The sequence below is a fragment of the Phytophthora parasitica genome, assembly GCF_000247585.1.
Source record: "Phytophthora parasitica INRA-310 unplaced genomic scaffold supercont2.40, whole genome shotgun sequence".
NCBI classification, from domain to species: domain Eukaryota; phylum Oomycota; class Peronosporomycetes; order Peronosporales; family Peronosporaceae; genus Phytophthora; species Phytophthora nicotianae.
The window spans coordinates 195,645-212,409 of NW_008649026.1; the positions used below are offsets into that span (position 1 = coordinate 195,645).

Here is a 16,765-nt window from a genome sequence, read left to right on the forward strand (position 1 = left end):
AAAAAAATTATAACCAATCATATGATCAATTTTTCTTTAGTTTGTTTTTTCAATTTGAAAAATAAATATCATTTAGTGACACTTTCATTTGATGGCATGCAGCGCCAGGTGCTCATCGGGGCTCGTCGCTTCCTGAGCTCCAGACGCAAGCCAGAGCACTTCCCGTCGCTCGCCACTGCTCTACGAGTGTTTCACGAGCAAAACGGCCATTTTCTCGTGCCTTACACGTTCCAGGTGCCTCAGAATGAAGCCCAGAATTCCATCGATAACCCATGGCCACAGGAGACACAAGGACTCAATTTAGGCCGCGAGATCCGCAAATTCGTCGATTTATCGAGCGTCAAAATCTCACCAGAGTTGCAGAGTGTGCGTCGTCAATTGGATGCTGTCGGATTCCCCCAGATTCGCGACTGGAAGCGCTTCCAGTGGGAACAAATGTCGCTTTCAGCCTTGAAGACATTCAAGCAAATGCATGGCGATCTGCTAGTGACACGCAATTTTGTGGTACCCGAGGGAGATCAGCAATGGCCGAAACCCACGTGGGGGCTGAAATTGGGCTCCCATGTGAATTTTCTGCGTCAAAATCGCGATAAATTGACATCGTGCCAGGTTCAAGACCTCGACGACATTGGGTTCGTGTGGGTGGTAGCAGACTACAATTGGGACGTATTATTCATGCCCGCACTTCGGCGATATCGACAGCTTTATGGTCACTGTGATGTACCCCAGAATTTCGTGGCTGGAGAGGAGAAGGACGAATGGCCGAGAGAACTGCACGGGTACCGGTTAGGGGCGATGGTGAACCGGGTTCGAGCCACTTCGTATGCGGAGTATGTGGAACGTGACAGAGAGGAACTCGAGAAATTGGGCTTTTACTTCCATAGCCACGACCAAAAGTGGCAAGAGAGCATTCTCCCAGCATTCGAAATGTATCATCGAATCTATGGGAACTGCAACATCCAAACGCACTTCATCGTGCCGGAAGAGGAGCCATGGCCACAGTCGATGTGGGGCATGCGACTCGGTTTTATTGCGCGGAATATTCGGAACCGAGGAGATTTTTTCCTACAAGTTGCACGGGACTACGAGAAACTCGAAAATATCGGGTTTGTATGGAACGTATTTGCAGCCAAGTGGCAGTATGCAGTGCTCCCAGCGTTGGATATTTACGTGCGTGTGTATGGCCATGCCAACGTCCCTGCTAACTTCGTGGTGCCATCAGAGGATCCGTGGCCAGAGGAGTCGCATGGATTGAAGCTAGGAGAGTTGGCAACGAGCTTCTTGCGACGGAAAATTTTCGCTGATTTCATTGAGATCGACCGTGCGCAGCTTGAGGCGCTGGGGTTCTTTTGGTCCGCTCTTCCAGACGACGATATCAGTGGTGCTGACGCGTTCCGATTGCTGGAATGAAGAGGAGATATCTTGAATCAACTGTTCTCTGTATTCAACTCGACTATAGCCAGCGTCTCTGCTCGTGGGTGTGTCTAAGTACTCACTGACTGCGTTACTTCTTCTCGATGTTCTTCCACATGGAGGACGATGGTTTCTCTGGTGCGGGCTCCGCATCACCCTTTTCCACAGCCTCGCGGTATTGCGACGTACGCTCGCGGCCCTTCTGCGCCATGGTGCTGTATCGTGGCAGATAGATGCCCAACGCCCCAGCTACACCTACTAGCGTCGCGCCGAAGCCCAAGATGACCGCCTGACCCTTCTTCATCGTCCTTGCGTCGAAAGGAGCACCGGAAAGCTTGTGCTTGGTTGCTTGTCAAAATGGTCGTCACAAAAAAAAGTGTTCCAAAATACGTGGTCCACATAACATAAAACTAAAAAATAGTCCACAAAATACCCAGAAATTGATCATTTGGGGAAGTGACGATCTATGAGCGTGGTGAACGTGGCCGAGGAGGTCCTGGGCGGCGTGCTGCAAGCTGCCGAGCAGCTACAGGGTGCCTTTGTGGCGGCTGAGACTGGCTGCGTCGAGAGCTTGCGCTGGGCTGGTGCTATGCCGCTGTTACTTCGTGATTTGGGCGTGCAGAACGTGCTTTCTGCGTCGGATCTGCTCAATTGTTCGTCTCCCCAGGAATTGCGACGCCTGCTGCTGCTAGAAGAGAACGAGAGCGTCAGTCACGTAGCGTTGCTCCTCTCGGGCTTCCTATGGGACTACGAAGCGGCGTTGAAGCGGCTACTGGCGATGGGCGTCATCCACCGCCTTACAGTCTGCAGCAGCCTGTCGGAGAAGGCGCACGAGTGCTACGACTTCAGTAAATTAGGAGGCGACGCTGCACAGGCCGCCACAGGCGCCAGAGCGACTAAAGTCATGAAATTTGAGGAATTTGCAATGGAATTGAGCAAGAACGCGACGTTTCAGACTGAAATTGGAGCGGAATCGAGCGAGCAACAAACAGGAGACGACGAGGACTGGGACTGGAATGATAGTGAGACCAAAAAGGAGACTATAACTGTCCAGAACGGAGTGCAGGTAGTACATCTGCCGCTCAATGTGGTGCCGCTGCTGTCGACCAAGACGTTTAGTCCGGAGCCGTCGCTGTTTGTGCTCTCGCATCCGACCTGTGCGTCGGCGTTCCCGTTGCTGCTGCACCAGGTGGAAGATGACAAGACGACGTCACCTGCTTCGCCTACGGGGCGTGGAGGCGCGAGTTTTAACTCGACGGATGGAGGGAAGAAGTACAAACACGTCAAGGACGTACTGCCTGAACATATCCCGAGTGCTTTCAGACGCTCAATGAGACTGTTAGCATACACTCTTGCAGAGATGATGCTTGGAACGCGGCTGGATGTAAAGGAACGCATTTTCGCTGTTGGAGCGACGTCGCTGAAGATCGGACACACTTTACTACGGATTCTGAACGAGCTTGAAGAAGAGGCAAGTCCTCAAATGCTACAAGGACAGCAGACCGCCTCGATGGTTATCATTGATCGGTGAGACTGAGCTATGAAGGCTGTTGTATGGACTTTAGGGTGACATTTTGTGTATTTGTGGATGCTAGGACGGCTGACTTGGCCTCGCCGTGCTCGTTTGGGAGCTCTCTTCTTGATCGTATCCTTGCGCTTTTACCCCAGACGCCAACGAAATCTACAGCTGGAGAGGACACTACTGAAGATTGTGCTACAGTACGTAGTAAACTCATCGTATTGGTCGGTTTGTAAGGGTTTTCTACTAACAATTTAATGTGCTACCATAGAAGCGACCAAACGTGACGGAGATTTTCCCTCTTCACGGGTGCAAGCCGACGCCAATATCGTCCATTACACCAGCAACATTTGACACGTCTGGCTATCAGCCATCGGAGTTTGTTTCCCAGATCCAGTGGAAAGGTGGCGCTAGTTTGTGTCACCCGACGATTCCTAGCGGATCGAACGTGTTTCGATCGTTGGCCTTCAGACCAGCCAAGTTGGCGCTGCGAGATCTCGACAAGCGGCTTCAAGCGGTGGAACACACTTTGCTTCAGCAGGGCAAGCTTCAGACTGCAGCAGTTACGCGTAGACCAGGGGAGAAAGTACGTGGTCGTGATGTTGTTCTGCGTCGAATCAGCAAGATTCTGGAGGCTGGTGAGCCTACCAACCTTGAACACAGCTCGCTGATCGAGCTGGGCGTGATCGTCTTGGAAGCGTTGGAGCGGATGGACCAATCGCAGAATCGATGGGATAAATGCCGCGAACGTGCAGTGCGTCAACTGGAGCTTCGAAAGCAAGGAGGAACCGAGTGGATTCTCCCGGAAATGGCTGACATAATGCAGCGCCAAGTATCTGCAATCCAGTCAGAGACATCGGGAGATAACGGGGGATTTCTTTCTCTGCAGGATTTACTAACACTATTGGTGAACGCGTTTGCGCTTTCGGCCGGCACACCCCTGGAAGACTTTACCATTCAGATGGTTCAAAAAGCTCTTGTTGACACCGTTTTTCAGGTACCAGGTTGTTGTAGAGGCTGGTTGCAACTCCAACTATCACTAACACTTGCTGCTCTTGTAGGCGGTACAAACGACTCCGTTTTCGGTGCAAACGGCACTTCCCGAACTATACGCCCAGCTATCTCCATACATCAACACACAAGCCAAAACGGATCATGATACTGAAGGGGATGACTGGGATTGGAATGATGGTAGCAGTTCGCCAACCGCATCGAAAGAAGTTTCAGTTGGCCGCAATGGTGTACAACTGATAGAGGCGAAGTCAGTTATTGAAACCTATGTAGAAAGCTTGATGGAACCTCTGAAGGTAATGCTTAGAAGCTACACTCGTGTATGCTGACACCGCAACTGATACCTTTTTATTGTTGCTGCAGGATTGTGAGCAGCAGTTTGTGAAGGTCACCACTGAAGAAGTTACGTCGATGACAAAGGATTCCCCGCACTCATTGATCGCCAAACTCTGCAGTTCTATTGTGGACCCATCCGAGGCTTCGATTCCAGAAATCCAGCACGTACGTCCGTCCATCGATGCAAACTCCACCGCCGTATTAAGCCGTTCTTGTACCGTTTTTCTGGCTTGGGATCTGTGTAGATTGTTGATGCGTCCGAACAGCTGACACGCGCTGGTATTGACCTCCTCAAGAGCGGCTTCAGCAAGTTTGGATTCGGCGGTAGCGGCGGTGGTCAACGCGGTACCAATGGCAGCCGGTTATTGGGAGACGCAAACGTTTTTGTTGTGTTTGTGGTGGGCGGCGTCACGTTTGAAGAGGTGAGTTCTTGTAACCTGGAGATGGTAGTAAAGTACACTAACTCTGGGAAATGTTACTGTAGATTCAAGAGGTACACGATGCGTTGAGCGACAACACAAAGTATCAAATCATCCTTGGTGGAACTACGATCACGAACAACGAAGTCATTCTGGAGAAGCTGTTCACTGTTTATCCGTCCAACCAACGGGAGCGATTGAGTGCTCACACCTGAAATGTGGAGACGAGAAGTATCGCGAGTGTTAAAGTTCATTGTAAGTTGATATTCTCTCCATACCGTGTAGTCCTCTTGGAGTTAATTGTCAGCGGAGGCAAGCGTGTCGATGGTTGATCGTCCGCTATTGAAGGTGTGTTGATGTCTCCTTTCTCGTATATTTTTATGTGATTGTGGCTTGACACACCGGGAGCTGGATGCGCTTTCTCGTGCTGTGGTCGATCAGAATTCTTACTGTCAAGCGCGTCTGGGTGTGCAAGCACGAACACGAGATCGTCTTCTACCAAGACTGTGTCGCTATCTGGTCCCGTGGCCACGTATGGCAACTGGAATGGAGTGTCTGTGCCGCGATACAGGCCGATAGCTACGATCTCTTTGGTGGAGAGCAGATGGAGGAAGAGTTCTCCAAAAGTTCGCTGTACAAACTTCAGTGGCACTGGGATCTGCACTATCGAGCTTGCAGTGCACGATGACACTGCCCTGTCATTCCCGGATAACGCAGCAGGCCGGCCGTTCTCCGAGAAGAGGAGTTCGTAGATTAATCGGATCAGTCCAGGTGTGAAAAAACTCTGACAAAGCATGTTGTCGAAGATATCGTCCGCAAAACCATAGCCTGCCGCGAAGAATGGCAGCAAGGCTGATCTGCGCACGTCAAAGTAATGTCGTCGAGTGGACTCGAGCTCGCGTTTGATGAGTGTTCGCTTCGAGCTGATCCGTTTGCTGAGCTTCACTTGTTGGTCCAGACTGATGATGTTGTCTGCCCCACGCAAGTACATGTTCTTGACGACGTTAGCCTTGCCGAGTTTACGTTTGATATCGCCGACATCGTCTGATACGCAGTGCTCTTGAACCTTTGAAAGCTCTGTCATGGAGACCGGAGCCGTATGGATCATGAGAGAGTCAAGTTGTTGACGATACTGGTACGATGTGGCCGTGCGTTTCTTCAGTGTGGAGTCGAGAATTTGCATCGTGTGAGGCATATTCAAGTCAACCATTGGCATGAGACCAGACGTAGTGTCCATGCCGTATTCAGCCTGGATCGACAGCACCGCCAAGTAGTGGAATATTGTCTGACTGTCCACAGCTTCGCCATCGACATCCTGGATGTTTGCTTTATCCGCAAGAACGACACAGCGACTAGCATCGAGGATGTTAGCGCGAAGAAGCTCGCGTTTCGAGTCTCCAGTCGCCAACATGATGAAAATGTCGTCAAACTCTCGCAGTTCTCGACAAGTGGCCACTGCACTTTTAGCCGAAGACCACGACAGGAAAATGATGGGATGGTAGTCGCTACTACCAGGTACGTGACGCTCAAGTCGCAGCATCTGGGCGAACGCTACGGTGGATGTCAAGTCGAGATCTGACACGACAATGATGTGGTTGCGGATAGTTTCGCTTGTGGACGGATATATCGCCTCTTCAATGAGCATTTCGTCCATCAATCTGGTTTCTACCGACTCTGGAGTGCTGAGTTGTCCAACTGATCGAAGACCAGTGTGCCTTGACATTGGACGTTTGGACATTATGTTTGCTCTTGTCCTTCTCGCTGGAAGTACGTTACCTTTAGCCAGCCAGGCCTTCAACTCGTTTGATATGGACGTCGTAAGTGTGAGCTTCTTGCTCTCACTCATCACGTACACTAACTGGCCTGGCTGCATGATCACGGAGCTACCTGGGTTACTCAGCATCTGAGCAGGACGATCCACTTGATGCATCCACGAGCACTGTCGTCGTAGTTGCGGTATCGTCTTCCCTGACTTTGGAGTTGTTGCTTTCGAGGACGAAGTGCTGGTTTGTTCGTATACTGCTAGCAGAATCACTTCGCCGTACGATATGTTGTATAGAAGCTCACATGCTTGGCTGAAGGTGAGTCCGTGGAATACAGACGGCAACGTGGTAGCGTACACTTCCAGTGCCATCCCTTCGGCATATTCTTGTTCCCAATTTGTAAGAATCTGGTGGTTTACTAGTGTGGAAGACCGGAACAAATTGCTGATAAGCGTGACAAGTCCTGGACACAGACAGCTCTTGGCCAGCAAACTGATCTTGATTTTATCCAAGCACAACAATTGATCAGCATCGACGCCGCTGATATAGTCCAAGTAAACCGGACTCACTATCTGCGTGTATACTGGTAAATCCGGGTTGTAGTTGCGAATCGCCAGTAAACGCATCACAGTCTCAGCATCCGTTTGTTTGATGTTTGCTGCGGCTTTGGAGGCCAATACGAAACACGCTCGAGCAGCGTCGGCTCCGACTCTACACATATCTTCCTCACTCATAACTGATCCCTTGATGTACGTCACGCGATTCTGAAGTACCGGATGGTCTAACAGGTTAATGATCTCCTCAGTGGGCTCTTTTGGACCGACGATCACACACGGCAGCTCAACTACCGATGGATCAACCTCGTGTTGTACACCTGCTGGGCCTGCAAACGACGTCATAGAGCCCAATGCACGGTCGGGATGGTAAAATTCACGAAAGAAATTCAACAAACAGCGAGGCTCCATGACATGTCCGACGACCAGAACGTGTGGCTTACCCACTGAAGGATGATACGTCGTGCGGAAGTGTGACTGCAATGCCATAAGATGCGTGAGACGCGAGATCTCGGTGGGAATCACAGTGAAAGACACGACAATTACGCCCAAAGCTACTGCACGACCTCCAGACGTGACGGGTGCAATGTCACCGTAACCCACAGTCGCGATGGTAACCACGATAAAGTAAAGTGCCTCACCGAAGGTTAAATGAGGCTGAGCGCCGTCGTTGGACTCGACGGCGTGGAATATTCCCGCAGCGACGAAGATAAGACACGTAGTGAGTAGGATAATAGTGTAGACTTGCTTCTGGACAGCAGATACCGTCTGTGATCCAGCTACACGAACGACACGGATGAGTCTGAGCATACGCATGACCCGAACGAAGCGGATAAACGGCAACGACTTGCTGTGCCCATCGTCGATTTGGTCCACAAGAGCTGGAAAAATAGTAAGCGCGTCCATGATTCCATTGACGCTTGTGATGAATTGCCATCGGTTCTCACAACAGTAAAGATTGAGGAAATAGTCGGCTGCAAAAACTATCATTGCAGTCGCATCAAACGTCGGTACGCGGCCATCTAGTGGCATGTACGTTTGTATCACATAGGCAGCAGACACCAATAGAGCGAACAGCGTCTGAAAGATCTCCCATGCTGTGCCGAGCTTGGAGAACTTGAGCTTCATGCGTACTCGTGTTCGTAGCGGGTAGTGACTCGGGATACCATGGAATGGTGTACATCGAGACAGAAAGCCCGTTGCCGGGTATCCGCGCTCCCTTAAACTCCGTCTAGACATCTCAGGCGTAAGAGGTGTTGGCATACTCTAAACGAGGCCAGTAACGGAAGTTGCCTTTTATCGATTCTTGCCAGTTTAGTGCAACTTCAAAATGGTTTTGGCACATTTTAGTGCAACTTTCATGTGGTCCACCCGGTTTTTTTGACAGTAACATTGTGCGAATCAATCGCGATGATGCTGCGGAACGTGTGGCTCCGCCATGGTGCCTCTGCTCGGCGTCTGCTATCCACGGCCCCAACCGTATCGGTGGCTGAAGCTATGGAACGTTTCCACGATGTCCCAAAGTTCACGCAGTACCCGCATTTCTTTCCCGTGAGCATGTCGCTGCAGGAATATCAACAGAAGTTCGAGGACCTGGCACCCAAAGCTCGATGCACTGAGGAATCCGTGGCACTGGCAGGTTCGAAGCAATATTTGCTTGATGTCAACTAAATTATAAATATTTACGAAGGTTTATCGTTGTAGGACGCGTGGTTGCCATCCGCCATGCCAGCAAAAACCTCGTGTTCCTGGATCTGCAAAGCGATGGTCACACGGTGCAAGTTCTGTCCGAGGTGAAGCACTTTGAAGGCCGCGGTGATAACGCTGCTGATGATAAAGAGGCGGCAAAGAAGGAGTTTCGAGCGCTGCATGAGAGTTTACGTCGCGGTGATATCATCGGAGTGAAGGGGTTCCCGGGCAAGTCTGGCAAAGGAGAGCTGAGTATCATCCCGAGGCGATTGGAAGTGTTGGCACCTTGCATCCAGCCCTTCCCGAACAGCAAATACGGCATCAAGGAACCGGTAAGAGCAAAGGTTGCTGATATTTTATAGAGATAGCATACTAATCGATGTAATACCTGGCTTGACATGGACAGGAGATCCGCTTCCGAAAGAAATACCTGGATCTATTGACGAATCCGGGCGTGCGTCCGATTTTCGAGACGCGTGCGAAGGTTGTGAGAGGAATTCGGAGGTACTTAGAAGACCGCAACTTTATCGAGGTCGAGACGCCAATGCTGTTCTCGGCAGCAGGCGGTGCAGCTGCTCAGCCGTTCGTGACCAACTCACGGGCGCTTGGCAAGGATCTGTACCTTCGTATTGCACCCGAGCTCTTCCTTAAGCAGCTTATCATCGGAGGCTTCGACCGCGTATTTGAGATCGGCAAAGTCTTCAGAAATGAAGGCATCGACGCCACGCACAACCCGGAGTTCACCATCTGCGAGTTCTACCAGGCTTATGCAGACTACAACACACTCATGGACACTGCAGAAGAAATGATCTCTGGTATCGCTAAAGACGTCACTGGATCGTACAAAATTCAGTACCCTATGGACGAGTCTTCGGAGGGCTTGGAGGATGAGCCTGCTATGGTGGAGATCGACTTTACGCCGCCATTCAAGCGCCTCCCGATCCTTGAAACGCTCGAGGAATGCCTCGGCGAGGAGCTACCGGACGTCAATTCACCAGGTAGGATAAGAACGTAACCCTTTTATTAGGCCTGCATACTCATGTATTTATCTTGTAGATTCAATTCCGGCGCTCCTGGAGCTGTGCGAGCGCCACAACGTGGAATGTGCTAAGCCTCATACATGCACACGGCTGGTGGACAAGCTTATTGGACACTTTGTCGAGCCCAAGTGCGTGAATCCGACGTTCCTGTACAACCACCCGAAGTGTATGAGTCCGCTAGCCAAGGCGCACCGCGAACAGGAAGGTGTTACGGAGCGGTTTGAGCTGTTTGTTGCGGGTAAAGAGCTCTCCAATGCGTACACAGAGCTGAACGACCCGTTCGACCAGCGCCAGCGGTTCGCAGCGCAGCAGGCGGACCAGCAGCGCGGCGACAATGAGGCACACAGCAAGGACGATGAGTTCTGCACTGCGCTCGAGTATGGCCTGCCGCCCACAGGCGGTTTTGGCATTGGAATCGATCGCCTGGTCATGCTGCTCTCAGGCAAGCCCCATATCCGGGTACGTGCAACAGCAGTGGCGTTTCTCTTATTCCTACCACTTTTGACTGATCTTTTCGCGCATATAAATCATGGTGGCGTTGGCTCTTGTAGGAGGTGATCATGTTCCCGGCCATGAAGCCCAAGGACGACGTGGAGCAGCCGTGAGCCGTGAGCCGTGGCGCTTGAAAACTCCGCAGCTCGTTGAACTTGGCTACCTTCAACGTGCGAACGGCTCCCTGTTTAACAATCCGTTACGCACCAAGCAGAAGGAGATTCGTCAGCGAGGACATGTACTACGTAGTAGGGAGGCCCCCAGTATTTTAGGGCTCTAGGCTAGGATTCCTTTCGAAGGAAGCAATAGACGCTGATGCATTTTAGACGCTGGGCGGCCAACCCTGTCAGAGACGTGCAAGCGTTTGCGCTTGCACGGCGGCCGCAGAGACGCGCGCTTGCCACTCTCGCGGCAACATGTGACAGTGTACAACCATGGACGATGGTCGTCAGGCAAGATTGACTTGTCGTAAGTATGACCATAGCGGACTTTTATGGAGACGCTGGTGACGCGTAATTGGTGATGACCATTTTCGGACCAATCGGATCTTTCCAAACATAACACTCAAGTTTTGACTCGATGCGTACCCCAATCAGCTCGAATCTTGCCGTGGCATCCAATCGCCCCATACATGGATACACTAAGCGAAAGATCGCTGCGGCCGTCCTGGCGTGCTGCCGGCGGGCAACCAACCTCCGCCAACGTGTTTACAAGCACTTGGAAAAATACCAAACAATGTGCTGGGCAAAGATTGCGCCCATACACATCGCGGAATTGCGGAATTAAACGGCAACTGCGATTTGCCTTACCGGCTGGTCGAATCTGGGCTCGAAAGCCCTCTGTCGTTAGGCAATGGAAGAAATGCTAGCCAATACCGTTTCCAACGGTCATGTTGTTAACCATACGAAAGCGGCGTATCTACGCTTGCCTGAGAACGAAATGGCTGCGACTTTTGGTTGATTGACAGTTCCCGTGTTTTCGCAGATAAGAGTATGCGGTAAGATTCACAAAACTGTTGCTGTTTAGTTTCCATGTACATTTAAACTCCACTGTAGCCCTAATGAAACCATAGCACCAAAGTATCCTTTACATGACATGTACATTGTATGTCACTGCTACATGTACAGTATCACACAACTCATGCCTTTCAATGCTTTCTCGCTGGCGGCAGAAAAACGCTTCAAAAATCGTTTTTCCTCCTTTTGTCAAAACTGGAGCATACTCAATCCAAGTCTTTCCAGAATAAATTTAAAACAAACCTACGTATTACGCATTTCAGTGCACTCTGCTACATCAATCAGAGCAGACAGAAGGGCCACATCTGCAAGAGCAACAACTGCTGGCGGCGCTTGCCCAGCTCTTCACTTGCCATTCTGCCTCGAAGTTCTCAAGCCTTTTCGTTTACCATCCGTCGCTATGCCTGTCGTGAGCGTCGGCTTCATCGGCTCCGGGCGCCTGGCCGAGCGCGTGGCGCGTGACCTGGTCAAGAACGTGACCCCGCAGCGCAAGTTCAGCTACAAGAAGCAGCGTCTCGTGTCCACTCTGCTGGCCTCGGACCCGTCCGAGGAACGACGGCGAGTCTTTCACCGTCTGGGCTTCACCACCACGGAGACCAATCAGACTGTGCTCGCAGACTGCGACCTCGTCTTCCTGGGCACCAACGCACGCGAGGCGCTGGCCGCCCACGCCACCAACGCCCACACACTCTACGTGAGTCTCATGGGCGACTTACCAGCCCAACAGGTCGAGGAGCTCCTGTGTCCGGGCGCTAAAGTCATTCGTATGATGCCGAAGAGTTACCTGGAGAAGGCAGGTCTGCCCAAAGGCGTTCTGCCGCCGCGCTCTTGGGCCACAGTCCGCGGTTCACACGTGAGCGATCAGGACTTGGAGAAGGTGATGCGCATCGCTGGCATCGACAAATGCGTCGAAGTAGACGAGAACTTGACGTCCTGGTCGTTCCCCCATGAAGAGGATGGCAAGAGTCTGATCCACCGGTTCGTCAGCACCATGAGCGACCACGCCGTCGCCGCTTCCCAGGCTGTGCACAAGCTCGACAAGATGAGCTTCCGACAGGACGCCGAGGTGGTGGCTGACTTTAAAGACACGTACGAACTAGGACTGGAACTTGGCTCTGGCAAGTTCTCTACCGTTTTTGAAGCTACACACCGCGAGACGGGGGAGACTGTAGCTGTCAAGTCTATAAAAGACGACGCTATGACTCAAGAAGGGTGCGAGGTGTTGATCGCTGAAGTGGGAGCTCTTAACCGCCTGAAACACCCCAACATCATCTCCCACTATGGATTCTATAATGAGGACGGCAAGTATTTGCTCGTACTGGAATATTGCAACCAGGGCAGCGTCCGTAAAATGATGGACGAACAAAATGTCGTCCCTGAGCACTTGGCTAAACAGATCTTGAAGCAGACGCTGTCTGCACTGGAGTACTGCCACTCTATGGGTCAGGTACACCGCGATGTCAAGGCCGAGAACGTTTTGCTCTCGGAGAACGAGGACGGCTCGATTACTGCTAAACTTGCGGACTTTGGCCTCTCGGAGGAGCTGGAGCTGGCCAATCGCCGTCTCGAGACTATGTGTGGCACTCCGCAATATCTGAGTCCCGAGCTGGTGTCGGGTCGCCTGCACGGCACACCGGCAGACATCTGGAGCACAGGCATCCTCGCCTACATGATGCTGACTGGACTAGTGCCATTCGATGAGGCCAAGAACGATGTGGAGCTGTTCAAGCTCATCAGTCTAGGCGCTGTGTGGTACGATCAGCCGCAATGGGAATCGGTATCTGCAGAGGCTAAAAGCTTCGTGCAGAGCATGCTGGACATTTCCCCGGAGTCGCGTCCTTCAGCAGCGGAGCTCTTGAAGCACGAGTGGCTTCAAGACGCATGATGTAGCCATCTTTTGGTAGGATGGCTACAGCATGCTTCATTATTAACTATTGTAGTGATTAGTATTCAATTGAGTAGGTTTAACAAGTTTCACAGTTATTTTATTTTGTTCCGACTACTATTACTATGTTATTCATCTTATCGTCCAATCACATCTCCTAATTTAGCGCGGGTGATAATTGCATGAGTTTTGAAAAATGGCGCGGACGCGGAAGCAAGAGGCGGCTATCGAGGAGTGGAGTTGTCCGCTCTGCACGCTGCTCAACGCGGCAGCGGAGGACCGCTGTGCAGCTTGTGATAATGCGCGGCCTCCTGTGCATCAGCTAAGAAATTCTCAGTCCACAGAACCATCTACAGCATCTGCTACAGCCTCCGAAGTGCAGTTTGTGTATCGTCCAAGTGCAGGTGTATTCTTCAGCTCATTGCCAAGAAACCAGAGCGATCCAGGTGCTACTAGTGCATGGAGACAAGAACCAAGACTCAAAGTAAATAGACGACGCGGAAATCGGCGCCAGAACGTCGTTATAGAAGCAGAGAGGAAGCCGCAAAGGGAACAGGTTGATACAGGCAGAATAGAGCAGAATGCTGGCTCTACAGCGACACAGAGGATCGGAGACCAAGACTCACAGGCTGAAACCACAGTCAAGCGTCCTAATGATGCTGTGGAGCCAGCAACGATGTTGGAAGAAGAGGAAGAAAGGCAGGAAGAGGCAGAAGAAGAAGATATAGCAATGGAGGAGCCCTGTTTTAACCTGCTGGGATCCGGAACTTCAGTATTTACAACTCCAGTAGCTGAAAATGTAGTGGAGGACCCATGTGCAACAGACAAGACGAAGAGTCGAGATGGAAGCGTTGACATGGTCGAAGATGTGGAGATATCGTCCCCACCTCGTTATCCAGGATTCATACCTGCGAGCAAAGTTCGTATTGAAGAGTCTAAAATTGAGGACAAACTGGCAAGCGCTGGACTAGATTTGAGTGATTCAGAGAACGAAGATGACAACCCGAAGCTGCTAGGAAGACAGGATGAAACGGATAATGCGTGGGAAGATAAGTGGGTGTGCCAGATTTGCACAAACCTGAATGCCCAGACTGCTATGGAATGCGCAAGCTGCAGCTGCAAACGCTATAGAGACCCCCCTCGTACACCAGAGTCAGCAGGGGCATCGAATTTGAGGTGGGCGTGTCATATTTGCACGAACTTGAACCCACCTGATACTGCCGACTGCCTGATGTGCCTAAGCACAAGAAAAATGGATGCTGTTGGCTCGAACGACAGATGGAAATGCTCGCTATGCGCAACATTCAACGCTCCGGGTACCACGCGGTGTGAACTTTGTGACCGTTCTCGAGATGATGAACCGAAGAAGGCCGCTGCAAAAGGCCCACAATGTCCAGTGTGTACAAACATCAACGCACCTGGACGCACGCGATGTGAACTGTGCGATTCGGCATTACCTACCGGTATGTTTGAGCTGATTTTGCCTCTATTGTATTAAAATATTGTTAACTAATTCCGCTATTTTTTGGTTTGGAAAGACAAGGAGATTCCAGAGGACCAATTCGTCGATTTATCCTCTAGCCCATTGGAGCGCAAGCCCAGCTACACAATTGACGAGTAAGTTTATCACATGAGACCATTTATTAAAGGTTAACATTTATTTGTTTTGTAGTGATCTCGAGAACCCGTACGCGGATCTGTCCCAGTATGACGCGTACGATGCTCCAAATGAAGTTGCCGGTGCCGATCTTGACTATGTGGAAGATATCTCTGACAATGAGGTTAGACAAGCTCTGCTACTCTTGTTTTGGCCGCTGTTTTAGTATTTATGTCGTCTTGGTATGCAGGCCACGATGTCGTTGACCAATCCACGCCCACTGACAGTTCGATCGGAGTTTAAGGAATTCGAGCATTTCGTTTGCATGGAAGACTTACGACGAGACTATGGATGTCGTATCAACTACAAGAAGATGTTCGCTGGCCAGAGGTGAGCTTCAGCTTGTGTTCTAGTAAACAACTTCACTTTATTAACTCCTTATCTATTCAGATCAAGGAAATCATACGCAGATCGCCTCGCTACTAGACAAGCCGAGTCCCGGAAGCGCAAGCGAAATGCTGCTCGCAAGGAGGCAGGAGAGGCACCAAAATCTTATAGACGAGGTGGCAAGGCCGGTAAGAGTGGCAAGAAAAGGAAAGCCACTGGTTCACCACGACGAGGTACGTGAATCTAGAGTTCATTCCCTGTTTTCTTAGGTTCGGTGACTTACGGTTGCTATGTTGGCTTTGATGTAGCTTCTGCAGGTGGCACAAAGTATCCACGAGGCAAGAGAGCGAGGAAGACTGGAGCTTCAGCTCGTAGGGCTAGCTCAGCGACGACATCCTCTCCAGGCATCAACCACTACGACGATTCTGCGGCAGATTTTGGCGAGAACCTCAATACTATGGCATGGGAGGGCGTTGGATCTGCGGGATACCTCTAACCTAAACTGCTATTTAATTAACCCCAATTACAATTGATGCGGTTAATTGTGTGTGTGTTTTTTTAGAGTCGCTGGAAAATCTTCCTGGCAAGAGTCGAGTGGGGTGACGGTTCAACAGGAAACATCGACTTGTGGTGCCTTACAGCTCACTTCGACAGAATTAAAGCAACTATGACAACACTGGAGGAAGCCAAGGCCTTTTTGAAGAAGGAGTCACCCGATGGGACGAATCTCTACGACCACTTGGGCGACGTGTTGCTTAAAATTATCGTCGAGCGGCCGGAAAACCTTCACGAGACTTTCGAAAACATCTCGACGTTGGTCAAGCAACAGCGCTACTTAGCCCCTCAACAACCGCCGACTGCCGATGGAGACGCCCAACTATCAAGTATCAAGAAACAAGCGGTACGTTCGTCTATGTCTTCTGTAGAGCATTTCCTTTTAGCTAACGTTTAGTTCCGTTTTAGCAAGCACACCAAGAAAACTGGTGTAACGTGGCGTTGGAGCTTCTCAAGCTCAAGTCAGAAGACGAAGCGCCATCCGAGCCTGCTACGGGTGTAGCGGACTTATTGGATGAAGCGAACATGTTCGAGTGGGCTGGCCTGGGTTTCTCCAAGGGAGAGACCTTCCGACTATCCCTGGCACTGCAGCGACTAGCACAGACTAACGGCACTGTGAATATGCGCTTCTGGGGGAAGATTCTGGGTCGTGGAGCAGACTACTACATCGCTGAAGGAGAGCTGTCTACTGCATATGAACCCGAAGATTTAGACGCCGAGGAAGGCGCCACTGGAGCCAACAAGCTCACGTACTGGGCGATGAAAGACAACGGCATGTACCAGTGGGTCCAATTGCCTCCAGTTCGACGTGATCAGATCTTGGCAGCTCGACAACTTCGTCGTTACGTTCGAGGAGACTTGGAGGCGCCAGTTCTAGGACATCCACCGTTCCCTGGCGTGGAGAAAAATTACTTACGAGCTCAGATCGCTCGTATCTCAGCTGGAACGGTGTTGTGTCCTGCTGGGTACTTCGAAGTGAACGAGGAAGGAGACATTACGCCCGTTGAAGAACCAGAGATCAAAGCTACGGCTGATCTACTGGACTTGGGCAGTTGGACGCACTTTACCAAAGAAATTAATGCACGTTAC

General features: G+C 51.0%; 7 protein-coding genes across 8 annotated transcripts; 5 read left to right on the top strand and 2 right to left on the bottom strand.

The window, feature by feature from the left end:
• The first annotated feature begins 69 nt into the window (after positions 1-69).
• On the top strand, positions 70-1,867 carry PPTG_14079 (hypothetical protein). The gene has a single exon (XM_008911042.1). It carries the CDS (start codon positions 97-99, stop codon positions 1,408-1,410), a length of 1,314 nt encoding a protein of 437 aa, XP_008909290.1. The 5' UTR covers positions 70-96; the 3' UTR covers positions 1,411-1,867.
• PPTG_23496 (hypothetical protein) lies at positions 1,505-1,717 on the bottom strand (the record flags this gene model as incomplete). The annotated part of the gene is made up of 2 exons (XM_008911043.1): positions 1,505-1,548; positions 1,603-1,717. 2 exons carry the CDS (start codon positions 1,715-1,717, stop codon positions 1,505-1,507), a joined length of 159 nt encoding a protein of 52 aa, XP_008909291.1.
• On the top strand, positions 1,830-8,112 carry PPTG_14080. 2 transcript variants are annotated; one of them, XM_008911044.1, is made up of 7 exons: positions 1,830-2,940; positions 3,009-3,132; positions 3,204-3,929; positions 3,994-4,239; positions 4,307-4,444; positions 4,525-4,701; positions 4,764-8,112. In XM_008911044.1, the coding sequence occupies exons 1-7, from the start codon at positions 1,880-1,882 to the stop codon at positions 4,911-4,913; spliced, it is 2,622 nt and encodes an 873-aa protein (XP_008909292.1). In that variant the 5' UTR covers positions 1,830-1,879; the 3' UTR covers positions 4,914-8,112. The 2 variants fall into 2 exon arrangements, with proteins under 2 accessions (XP_008909292.1, XP_008909293.1); XM_008911045.1 differs by having other exon boundaries at positions 4,307-4,701.
• Positions 4,949-8,278, bottom strand: PPTG_14081 (hypothetical protein; the record flags this gene model as incomplete). Its single annotated transcript, XM_008911046.1, has 2 exons — positions 4,949-6,393; positions 6,475-8,278. The coding sequence occupies 2 exons, from the start codon at positions 8,276-8,278 to the stop codon at positions 4,949-4,951; spliced, it is 3,249 nt and encodes a 1,082-aa protein (XP_008909294.1).
• Positions 8,279-8,408: 130 nt separating this feature from the next.
• Positions 8,409-10,590, top strand: PPTG_14082 (lysine-tRNA ligase). Its single transcript, XM_008911047.1, has 5 exons — positions 8,409-8,654; positions 8,720-9,036; positions 9,111-9,702; positions 9,761-10,203; positions 10,296-10,590. Exons 1-5 carry the CDS (start codon positions 8,426-8,428, stop codon positions 10,347-10,349), a joined length of 1,635 nt encoding a protein of 544 aa, XP_008909295.1. The 5' UTR covers positions 8,409-8,425; the 3' UTR covers positions 10,350-10,590.
• A 945-nt stretch (positions 10,591-11,535) lies between these two features.
• On the top strand, positions 11,536-13,253 carry PPTG_14083 (CAMK protein kinase). The gene has a single exon (XM_008911048.1). It carries the CDS (start codon positions 11,653-11,655, stop codon positions 13,135-13,137), a length of 1,485 nt encoding a protein of 494 aa, XP_008909296.1. The 5' UTR covers positions 11,536-11,652; the 3' UTR covers positions 13,138-13,253.
• Positions 13,254-13,333: 80 nt separating this feature from the next.
• On the top strand, positions 13,334-16,755 carry PPTG_14084 (hypothetical protein; the record flags this gene model as incomplete). Its single annotated transcript, XM_008911049.1, has 9 exons — positions 13,334-14,600; positions 14,676-14,754; positions 14,810-14,918; positions 14,985-15,124; positions 15,185-15,354; positions 15,430-15,593; positions 15,684-16,022; positions 16,085-16,641; positions 16,749-16,755. 9 exons carry the CDS (start codon positions 13,334-13,336, stop codon positions 16,753-16,755), a joined length of 2,832 nt encoding a protein of 943 aa, XP_008909297.1.
• Positions 16,756-16,765: the final 10 nt, after the last annotated feature.

Bases quoted from the DNA above. Each gene is read 5' to 3' on its own strand.
- PPTG_14082 (XM_008911047.1), top strand. From the start codon at position 8,426: ATGATGCTGCGGAACGTGTGGCTCCGCCATGGTGCCTCTGCTCGGCGT. The intron at 9,703-9,760 runs GTAGGATAAGAA...TTTATCTTGTAG, and splicing joins ACCGGACGTCAATTCACCAG to ATTCAATTCCGGCGCTCCTG. The intron at 10,204-10,295 runs GTACGTGCAACA...TGGCTCTTGTAG, and splicing joins CAGGCAAGCCCCATATCCGG to GAGGTGATCATGTTCCCGGC.
- PPTG_14080 (XM_008911044.1), top strand. From the start codon at position 1,880: ATGAGCGTGGTGAACGTGGCCGAGGAGGTCCTGGGCGGCGTGCTGCAA. The intron at 2,941-3,008 runs GTGAGACTGAGC...TGTGGATGCTAG, and splicing joins TCGATGGTTATCATTGATCG to GACGGCTGACTTGGCCTCGC. The intron at 3,133-3,203 runs GTACGTAGTAAA...GTGCTACCATAG, and splicing joins CTACTGAAGATTGTGCTACA to AAGCGACCAAACGTGACGGA.
- PPTG_14083 (XM_008911048.1), top strand. From the start codon at position 11,653: ATGCCTGTCGTGAGCGTCGGCTTCATCGGCTCCGGGCGCCTGGCCGAG.
- PPTG_14079 (XM_008911042.1), top strand. From the start codon at position 97: ATGCAGCGCCAGGTGCTCATCGGGGCTCGTCGCTTCCTGAGCTCCAGA.